Source organism: Phaenicophaeus curvirostris, chromosome 1 (genome assembly GCF_032191515.1).
Source record: "Phaenicophaeus curvirostris isolate KB17595 chromosome 1, BPBGC_Pcur_1.0, whole genome shotgun sequence".
Taxonomy (NCBI): domain Eukaryota; kingdom Metazoa; phylum Chordata; class Aves; order Cuculiformes; family Cuculidae; genus Phaenicophaeus; species Phaenicophaeus curvirostris.
In genome coordinates, this window is record NC_091392.1 from 81,825,265 (window position 1) to 81,835,913 (window position 10,649).

General features: G+C 40.5%; 1 protein-coding gene across 1 annotated transcript; it reads right to left on the reverse strand.

Annotated features, from left to right (window-relative positions):
* Positions 1-725: 725 nt before the first annotated feature.
* UPK3A (uroplakin 3A) lies at positions 726-7,169 on the reverse strand. Its single transcript, XM_069849879.1, has 6 exons — positions 7,115-7,169; positions 6,130-6,285; positions 3,593-3,872; positions 2,194-2,276; positions 1,563-1,707; positions 726-813 (listed from the first exon to the last, which is right to left on the reverse strand). Exons 1-6 carry the CDS (start codon positions 7,167-7,169, stop codon positions 726-728), a joined length of 807 nt encoding a protein of 268 aa, XP_069705980.1.
* Positions 7,170-10,649: the final 3,480 nt, after the last annotated feature.

Sequence of the window (10,649 nt, forward strand, 5' to 3'; positions counted from 1 at the left end):
ATTATACAGAGCTCAGAAGGAACACACCTGCTTTGAGGCAGTTTTGTTAGCTTTCATCCCTGCAAAGCTGTTTGAAGGTACTTAAGTATTTGAGATCAGAATTACACTGCTACATACAGGGCAACTGGAACTTGCTTGCTTTGTTTTACGGAAGGAGGGGGAAAAGGGGAATTCTTATGACACAAATAGGCACTAAATCCCGAGAAAGCAGCAGTAGTTCCTTATTGTCTACATTTTAATCCCTACTTTTCTCAACGAACATCTTTTTCCAAAACAGCCGTGTTTTCTTTAATTCCTCATCAGTTATAATGCTGTAGGGAAAGACTGAGACAAAAATGGCTGCATCACATTCATCTGATTGTGAGCAGCAGATCAGAGGTCTCTAGTAATGCTTGTTCCAGACAAGATACATATGTACTAGACAACATCTGATCCCACCATTGAAGCTGAAGGATCTTGTGAAGATTCTTTTCCTCACTCCAGACATTTGATTTGTGCTATACAGAGCAATTAACTAATTCAATTTTCATTAGGACAAGACAGGATAGCATGTACTGCAGAACTTCAAAAAAATTGTCCTTATTTCATCTGTTCCGTTCGTCTTTAGTTGCCTGGTGGTGTACTGTGTGTGTTTTGACCTGGTGTTGAGCAGAAGAGACAGTCTCATAGGTCCAGCACACATGGCAATTCATCTGCATTTCCACCCTTGACTTGACGCAGGTTCTTCACTCAGAGCTTAACCGTGGTCTCAGTTCACTTTGTTGACTAGTCTGAGACATGTGCCTTGTCTCTGCAGAAGAATCTTCTGATTTTCTGGTGGGCGAGTGAAAGGCTTTATTAAGCTCCAGTAGAGACTGAGTGGAGTCTACTATCACAACATTTTGCAAACACTGATTGCTACTTAAATCATTTAGCATCAGAGAAGTCCACAGATTGTTGGGGGTTTTTTTTATGATCATCTCCAATGCAGTTTTTGCTTTCCACATTTTTAATTCAGGACAGGCTGACTGAATACAGAACATTTGCATCATTTTCAAGTGAATGAAAGAAGTGGGTGTTAGCAGCCCTGATACCTACCATTTCTAAAATTTAGTTCGTTCCCTTAAAAGTTCAGTTTAGAAATCAGTCAAGCCTCATTGATTTCCCAAGGCAGAGGGCATAGACAACTAAGGAACATGCAGTTCAGTTATACGGCTCCTGCAAAGCCTCACTTATTAATTCAAAGAGGTAACTTATTTCTCCTGGGGAGTAGGCAATGAAATTAAAATCAATAACAGGTTTTAGTTATGTGCAACTACTGTTTGGGCTTTTTTTTTTCCAGTAGCCCTTACTAAAGTCTGGCAGCTAGTAAGCTTAAGGCTGTGTAATGATTACAAGAGCTGCTGATCTTAGGGAAGGTTATGATAAAGCAGTATTTTCCCTTTATCAGCTTCAGAATTTGGAGGGTGTCTTCTGGTCAGTCATCTGAAAGAGACCAGTGGCAATGACTTATAGCCATAGAGGCTGATGGCTTGAGGGGCTAGATACTTTTACTGAAAGCTGTAAGGTGTAGCAGTACTTACATGACAGCAGAGGACACAGCAAAGGACACAGCAGCAAGAAGGCCAACAAGCAGAAGGAAAATAAGAACACTTAGGATTGATGTAATGACAATCATGCCTCCGCTCCTTCGACCAGGCCAGGTATCAATTTTCAAGGGAAGTTTAACTAGAAAATCATGGAAAGACTGTTACTATGATCTCATTTTGACCATGAATACCCCACCAAATACGAGAAATCTAGTGATTTAGGAGAGGCAAACTGATTATGTCTATACCTCAAGTATTTTCTTTTTTTTTTTTTTTAGATGATTTACAAGAAACAGGCGTAAGGCTCAGTGCCTGCATTTAGAGTTTATAAACTTTTCTCAGCAGGTTAGCTGGTATGACAAATATCTGTATTACTGAGAAATGTCAACACCACCAGATACTATTACATACATCAAATCTGAAACTGTATGTACAAATTTATCTTTACTTGAAATACACAAAATAAGTAGAGAATTATTCCATATTTAAGTCTGATACTTCAATACTGAAAAGCTGACAAAATTGTTAAAATTGTTTAGGAAAAGACGAGGTGTTGCTCATAAAGTAATAGCATACTAAGGCAAGCAAAGGTACTTGGAAGAACAGAGCAAAGCCACAGACTTACTTTTTCTGGTTTTGATTGGATCAGACCAGAGACTTTGGTCTTTCATGATACCTTCAGTGCTATCTACCAACACATATTTAAACCTGTCGGGAAAAAATGATAAATTAGGCATTTCAAATTGAAGCATCCATACTAGCATTTTTAAGCTATTGGATTAGCTGTTGAGATTTCAGCTTTTGTCAAAGCATTAGATCGAGACAGTCAGAGGTAACTGATCGTTTCCAGAAACCTTGTAAAGAACAAACAGAATTAATCATGGAAAAGCATTCTGAGCTATGTCATACACAGTTTGTGCTTTGTTCTTGTGATCTTTCCAACAATAGCTCTTCCCAGCTTGCTATTCCCTGTTGTGAAGAGCTTCATTATTTAGGACAGTGGTTTTCATTTCCATATGGAAGTCAAAGATTTTGTCCAACAGTAGAGATCTTTGGCACTTTCCCTGCTAGACGAGAGCACTGCAGAGTCAGACTAACATCAGATTTGGCAAAAAAATTGTTTCCTTTCCACAATAGTTGGAGTTTTCAGAATTGTCCTGAAGATACAGAGGAGGCAAAACAGTTTTTGCAAAATTAAGAGCCCACAGTATTTTTGTTTTTTAGAAGCATACTATGCCTTCACAGCAGATACGGCTCCACATGACTGCCATTTTTACTACAGCTTTTAAAAAGCTGGCAACAGCAAAACAAGTGATTCAGGTAACAGCTGTTATGGTGCCCAAATTTTCTGGACTGACTGCTTCCCCAGGCAAGAGGGGTCAGACAAGTTGGCAAGCTACCTAGACTGGGAAGTCTCCAGTCATGTAGGGATAGGGGCTTCTTGGAGCTGGACACCAAGGAGAACTTTTGTTCCCCAGAATTCCATCCAAACAAAGTAAGTGGAGCCAGGTCCATGTCTCTAATTTGGCAGAATCATCTAACACAAAGTACGGAGTGAATAATCTCAACATCATGTTCCAGCCCAAATCCTTTCTTCCACCAGTTTCTAATCAGATGATGTCACTGGATTACCTACACCAACATAAGTATAGAGCCAGCAGTTCATACATTAATTTTCCTACTAATCCATGAATTTAACCTAACAGAGCTCACCATTGCTAGGACATCACCTGTGGGACACTAGTTCAAAGACAAACCACCTTCATAACCACTCTCACAACAGAGCATTTCAGTTAGGGACAGGTAATTCACATCATACCATTACAAGGGAACAGTACAGACTCATTTTTGCTTCCTATTATGTTTTATTTCTATTTACCCATGCCATGCTGCAGGCTTGGGGAGGAGTGGCAGGAAAGCTACGTTAATGGTTGGATTAAATCTTAAAGGTCTTTTCCAACTTAAAGATTCTATGATTCCATAATTAAGAGCAGCCATCACCTTGTAAGAAATAAGAATTATACCTGTATGCTGTGTCTGGTGCAAGAGGTGGATTACAGACATCTAGGAAGTTTGGGTCATACAAACAGGTCCCATCATCCCCGACTCTGAAGAGGTATTGTTTCAGGACATTAGAAACTTTGTTGACATCTCCTACATCAGCAAGGTTGGGAGGTGATGCACAGCTGGGTACATTGAACATGGCAGCTTTGTAAGGTCCAAGCTCTCCTCCGCTTGTTTGTTGGAATGTGCTGCCAAGAGGTTTGTTGCTGTTGTCAGTCACCAGGGAGCTTATCACACTTGCTGCAGGAGAGATGCTTTTTAACAAGTCTGTTAAAACTAGTTCATCCCTTTCCATTCACACTGTATTTACCTGGCAATTTGTTCTTTAACTGCAGAACACCCCAAAGGGAAACCAAAAATGTGCCACCATTTTAGCTGTGTGGTGATCCTACACCTTATTCTTTAATTGTTGTTAGAACTGTTGGTACCTGTCCTTCAGAAACTATGACAGAGCTACAGTGTTTCTCAGAGCAATACTTTTTATTAGCCCACCCTCTTAAAACTCCTCTTTTCCAAGGAGAATCTGATGAAGAAGGGAGTGTGGTAGTAAAGGCTGCTCTTCCCCTATGCCACACGCAGTTCCAATAAACATTCACTAAATCCTCCCATTTCAGATTTGAAATACTATAGTTTTGAGATACTATAGCCAAGGCAGAGTTCCTATACAGTCCCATCTCCTGGAGCAGAAACTCTTAGACTTCTGGTCATGCAACAGCTGGACCTCCCAGAACTGCATGGTACACAGACTGGCATGTAGGGGCTGCATGAACAGATGTGGTATCCACATTTCTGGCCAGCCAGGCAAGCCAATGCTTCCAGACAGCATGCCACTGCGTGTCTGAAAGTCCTCACAGCTTCAAGCAAAGCGTGGATCTGTGCCCAGGCCTACAGCACAGTTTGGAACCTCAGTTGCAACTTGCAAACCTTTTCCACTACAAAGCCAAAGCACAAATCTCAAGAGATGCTCCCGAGTTCTGCTGTTGTAGGTTAATTTCTTTTCGGGATTGCCCTCTAGCTGTTTAGTGCTGTCAGCAGCCAAACAACACTAGTTTTTCCAAAGCTGTGGTACATTGGGAGCTACTTAAGTTTGGAAGCATTCTGCTCTGCTCCTGGAGCAGAGTTCTTGCAACCCTTAGCTTTGTAGTATGCTGACAGATTTCCTTACCACCAGAGCTAAACATAGGATGTTAAGAAAATGAAGTCCTCTTAACTTTCCCTTCTCCCTGCTCCAAGAGGCATCCAAGGGTGAGCCAATGTGCTTCTCAGCAGACCAGAGACAAATCCAAACAAAATTCTTCCCAGTCTGCCAAGTAACAAGTTTGCATCTGCTTGCCTCAAAAACAGCAGAAGAGATTTCTCTGTACATAAACCTTTTTGTAGTGATTCACCCATCTGTGTAGGAGGCTTTTGCCACAGTACCTGCAGAAGAAGGGATGGCTGATGCAATTTTTAACACAAAGCACTGTATTTGCATGTATAACTAGATATCTGTAGCCTTTTACATAATTATAATGCACTTATAGTCTGGTTTAGATATAGAAAGACATTCACTTCAGTTGTGTGATGTGTTGCAGAAGGCCATGCGTTCACAATAGTCTATGTTAGCTGAATGGGATGGTGTCTCTGCTTACAGCTTCTGTCTGTCAAAGGTTCCTTCCTTCAACCTTGTCCAGAATGGCCAACAATCAGCAGTGGAAATTTTAGATAGTTTTGTCTGTTAGTGAGTTTCTCTACTGCCCCTCTCAAGATCTCTTCCCTGTTCCTCTTAGAAAAGGAGGCTGTATACAGCCTTTAGGGCAGAAGGTATATAAGAAAGTAATTTATTTCTGTCAGCTTGCGAAGTGGCTCTTGCTGGGATTCAAAACAGACTGCCAGAGCAGCAGCAGGATACAGAGAAGGCAGCTCTTGGTCACTGCCAACAATGTTTCATTGCCAAGCAGTTATGAAATTCATTTTATGAATGAACCCATGGGCCAGTCATCTTTGACTACAAGTTTAGCATATCCTATCTTGTCTAAAAAGAGAAAAATGTACGCTTTATGAGGGCTGGCTGCCTTAATTACAATACAAATGGCAGCAGTTACCCAGCTTCTCTCAGCAGGTTTCCTTAGGGGAATTCAAGCTTTTATATAAGGTGTTTGTGTTTAGACACAGATAAGGTGTCAGTTGGTGGACCACTTGGATTCATTAGTAGGATTTGAGCAAATGGTTATAGCTGATGGTGCTGCTCAGCACCTATTGGGAGTCAGGTAACATGGTACATACACTTGCTATAATTAATCAGCCCCACTGAAACACTACAGTTATTTACATTTTACATTTTATAATAATACCCTGGAGAAAACTGAGACCAGAGGGTCAGCTTATAAATAGCTTACAGCCACAGATTTCTGTCATTTTCTCCATTCAGACCCATTCCCTTAAAGCTGTGAATAATTGCGTGCCATGGCCACACCATGTAGTTATGTTCCTCAGAGGTGTCATGCTGGATACTCACCCAATTCCTTCATTGCATACAAGTAGATGACGTAAGATTTATTTGGATGTAGTGAGCTGTCAAACACACAAAAAGGTTTTTCTAGAGAAACTGTAGTAAGAGTGGGATTGTTTGTAGCAAGCTGAGGAGCTGCAAGCTGAGGTTTCAGGCTTTGATCTAGAAGAGGAAGTTACCAAAATAACATATGAATAATCTTTGCCCTCTCCCCCTGCAAGCTCTGACTCAAAAGGGAGGATCTGGCAGTGCTAAAAAATGACATTAAAACATAAAAGGGGGATGTGAACTGCAGCTGAGCAGGAAACAGCCTACCTGCTCGGTGAAAATGTAAGAAGTAAGGACTTTAATGCAAAATGGGAAACACAAGGATTTGAGGTGGGAGGTAAGCAATATTTCTCTCCAAACATACTGGTCACGTCACCTCAGAACAGCAAAAGCAAAACCTCATTCTGGGAGAGACTCCAACCTCTGTCTTTAGGGTCCCACCTACAGCCTCCTCTCCTGGAGCAGCAGCACCAGATGCAGTACAGTCAGTTCTTGAATTCTTTAGCAGCAAGGAGATTTAATAAGGTTTTTAAGATCAGGCTTGTTAACATACAGAGTAAGAGATTTAGTAGAGAGGAAAGCTGCCTGGGAGAGGCCCTGGAGAGAGCAAGTGGTATTAGAATAAGGTTTATATCAGACACTTTATCATACACTTTCCCCCCTCCCTATACAAGCTCATCTCATCTCTAGTCTCCTAGGAATGATTAACTAAGAACAAAGAGAGAGATTCAGCAGCTACTCCTCCTTCCCAGCCTAGCTGCAGTAGAGACATTTTCTAGTAGAATACATGTTTGAAGCCCTAAACTCCTCTCCCGGCAGAGATCCTAGACTATAAAGTTGAGATACAAGACAAAACAAAAAAAAGTGAGAGAAATAAAAAGGGAGGAGATACAGAAAGGAGCAGCAAAAAGCAGAGAAAAGACCGCAGATAGATACTTCTTACCTGCACACAGCTGCCCCATGCAGCAAAAGGCTAATACAATCCAACGGCTGCACATGCTTGTGCCCTCCATAAACCTTTAGAGTAAGGAGACAGCCCTCACTGAAAGAGCTCCAGCATCCACTCCCTCCCTGAAATCAATCACACCTGCTCCTTTCCACAGGGTCCCTTTGGTTAGCAGCTATTCACCTGCTCAGCGCCTCCCAACATGCTTATTGCCCCTCCTACTCAGCTGTCACCAACCTCCTCCAGCTATTATCTGCTCCCAGGGAAGGAAGGATGTTGGAGCTTTGATTTCTATCTGATATTGGGCAGTAGCGGAACTCTCAGCTGTGTTTTGGGCATGAAGAGAGTTTTTTCCCCACCTGCATCATTGATAGGTGGCTTTGTACTTTACCTAGAAACTTTTCAAATCGCTCAGGTAGGGAAAATTTGGGACTGAATATCTGAAATCTGCACCCAGTCCGCATCATGGATGGTTCTGATTCAGAGCTCTACATTTAGACAGCCTTAACAGAGGCTACAGTTGCCTTCTAAATTATGTTTCTTGGGTTACATCCTGAAAATCACAAGCCTCTGCTCCTTCTTAACCCTAACGTGATTCAAGGCAATGACATGGAGAGCAAACCACCAGGAAAGTTGAATCTGACCCGTTGTGCCAAATTGTTCAGCTGAGAATATTCTTGATGAGTAATTGGTATTATGAATGGCCTATTATATAAGAGCTCAGATTACAAGATTATTAATTACCCACTTAAAACAGGCTAAGGAGGAAAAGAAGTATCAGCAGGATTTTACAGAATTAGTGGGGCTAACATGCTGTCACTGCAGCAACTTCAGATTTACACTAATATCACTACAGTTACTTTACCAAATCCATCTCCTTTATGGATGTGCTATGGGCCCCAGAAATCTGTTTGAAATATGCAATCAAATGATTATGATGCAATTTCCTCCCCATATGTGTCTCATTATCTTTCAAATTCTTCACGACATCTTTTGTGTGTTTGGTTTGACTTGTTTTCACGTTACTTTTGAGGGAGAATGTTGAATACCAGAGTTATCCCAGATTTGCATTGCTATAGAATAGGAATGAGTTATATTATTCCTTCTTACTCTACAATGTACTCTAAGCTTGTGCTGGCATAAATGCTCAGGTAAATCAGATTAATCCTTCTGCCTTTTATTCCTAAGAATCTGATTTTTAACACTTGCACTAGGGGTGTTAGCTGTACAGACTTGGTACTGATTTGCTCAAGAGTGTTTTTGTCCCTTAAAACAATACAAATGATGCACAAAACCTTAAAGTTTTCTGACTCCACAATAAAAGCAGACTTTGAGAACAACAAATTCTCTCTCCATCATAAAATCAGTACTTCATCCAAACAGTGATTCCTGTAAAATCAGATCCTGAATTCTTTATATAGGTAACCTTTCCAGACTAATCAGCAGTGACTTTTTTTCCTAAAGACAGATATTATATACATTATTTGCCTAGTTAAAAAAGAAAAAAAATAGACACCAGGACATACTGTAGGCAGAGAAAAAAAATATTCTGCTTCATGCCATGCAAGCCACTTGCATGTGCTACAAAATATTTTTCCAAGTTTTATAACAAAGCAGTGCTCCCTCATTCACTTTCTAAAGCATCAAAAGAGACAACAGAAAAGAATATAAAATTTAAAAATCAAAGATTAAGGCCCAGAATCACAAAAACCATGGTGATGTAAAGGTAACAATTATAATTTGTTTTAGATTCACAGCCATCAAGCAAGAAATCTTCTTACTCAGGCAAAATTGTGCATGATCTTCTTGGTGCTTTCCCTGCATGAAGAGTGTGGCAAACTGTTCCTTGGGCTGCAGCCATGCAAATTGTTACTCAGGCAATTAGTTTTACAACAGCTGGGAGTATATCAAGTTAATCACCTTTTAAATTGGTTATAGGATGACAGTTTTAGCCGTTATTTTTCACAAGGCTATTTTTTCAAGCCATCACAGTTTAGAATAATGTCATCTTTTGCTGTGGTGGAATTCACCACCCACAATAAGGGAGGATAACATTGTCTGTGTTGTGAGGCTTAGAAATTTTTGGGTCGTAAGAATCTCAAATGAAGGTAGAAAATTAACTTGACAATAAACTCTCAGCTCCATCTGTGCTGGCAGATGTGTCCTAAATTAGAACCAGATCCCATCCTTGTTTACACTCGCGTGAATCCATATTAACTCCACTGAAGTCAGGGGAGCTGGTCTGGATTTAGAGGATGTTACTATGAACAAACTTAACCTCAGTATAATTACCATGCTCCCTTGAAGGAAGTGAAAGAGATTAATTCCTATGTCTTCATTTAAGGAACAATGCCGATTTTCTTGGTTTATGTTACTTTGTGGAAAGTTCTGGAGTAATTAAGAGAAGCCTCCATAGTCAGTTTGGCTTTAGCCTTGGCTTTCCAGGGCTATACAAAGCCCATAAGTGTTTGAGGATGATGAGGCCTGCAGTCCCAAAAGGTTGCAAAATGTATGGAACCCTCCAGGGTTTGAAGTCAAAATATTTTTCATATGCTCGCATCTGGGTGTAATGGAGATAACCCTCTGTACTCTGCTGTGCTCCATTTCTCAGGCCCAGTGGGAGGGCTAAAATTCATTGGCAACTTGCAAGTCCAGTTCCATGTAGAGACATTACAGTATTTGATAAGAAGATCGAAAAACATGGTGGTGACATCCACCAGTCAAGAGATAATCTAATCCAGCGGGTGAGAAAGACAAATAAAACATAGAATCCATTTCAAAGTACTTTGACTGTACTCACTTGTTTTCTTCATTGCCGGTATTAGCTCATCATTTCCTGCAGATATCCTGGTGGGTGTAGACCTTGAGGATAAGTGGAAAGAACAGAGGAGAAATGCCTTTGTCAATTATTTTTTTAAAAGAATTCTATGAATATGGGAAATCTGAAAGAGAACACAGAGATGGTTAAAAACAAAGAGTTGATAGAACAGGTGATTAAGGTTTGGGAGAGTGGTGGAAAGCTGACAGAGTTAAAAATAAGGAAGTATGGAGATGCAGCATTATACAATGTTGTGAAGGTGAGGACAAGTTGGAATTAAAAACAAAGGAAAATCTTTTCCTTCTGCCCAGTCACTGTTCTTCAGACATGATCTGGCAGGAACTATAACCAGCTCTACTGCTCAGTCTTAAGCATCATCTGCTTTGCAGAGGTTAACTGAAAGGGAAGCAGAAATATTATTGCTGTTACGATAAGAACATCTGCTTGTTTGAGATTGCCACCAAAACAAAAAAATCTATTCAAAGAGGCTGCTGGTTGGCTACCACAGACTTCAGAAGAGGTTGTTCTGGCAGTTGGTGCTAGTAACAAATTGTCATGAGCAGTGTCTGGAAATCCAGCCTATCCTGGCAATGGAAAATTTCATCTAATGGTAAATAACTTTCAGTCAATACTGCACCATATTTATATCATAAGGCTGCAGGTAAAAGGGAGACATTTCTTATTTATCCAGGGATAAAACTCCTTAGTGAAGCA

What these genes read in the sequence shown, in the direction of transcription:
- UPK3A (XM_069849879.1), bottom strand. Translation starts at nt 7,169, where the DNA reads ATGTGCAGCCGTTGGATTGTATTAGCCTTTTGCTGCATGGGGCAGCTG. An exon ending in GTATGCAATGAAGGAATTGG is followed by an intron (nt 3,873 to 6,129) that starts GTGAGTATCCAG and finishes TCTCTCCTGCAG; the next exon opens with CAAGTGTGATAAGCTCCCTG. An exon ending in TCCAATCAAAACCAGAAAAA is followed by an intron (nt 1,708 to 2,193) that starts GTAAGTCTGTGG and finishes ATGATTTTCTAG; the next exon opens with TTAAACTTCCCTTGAAAATT.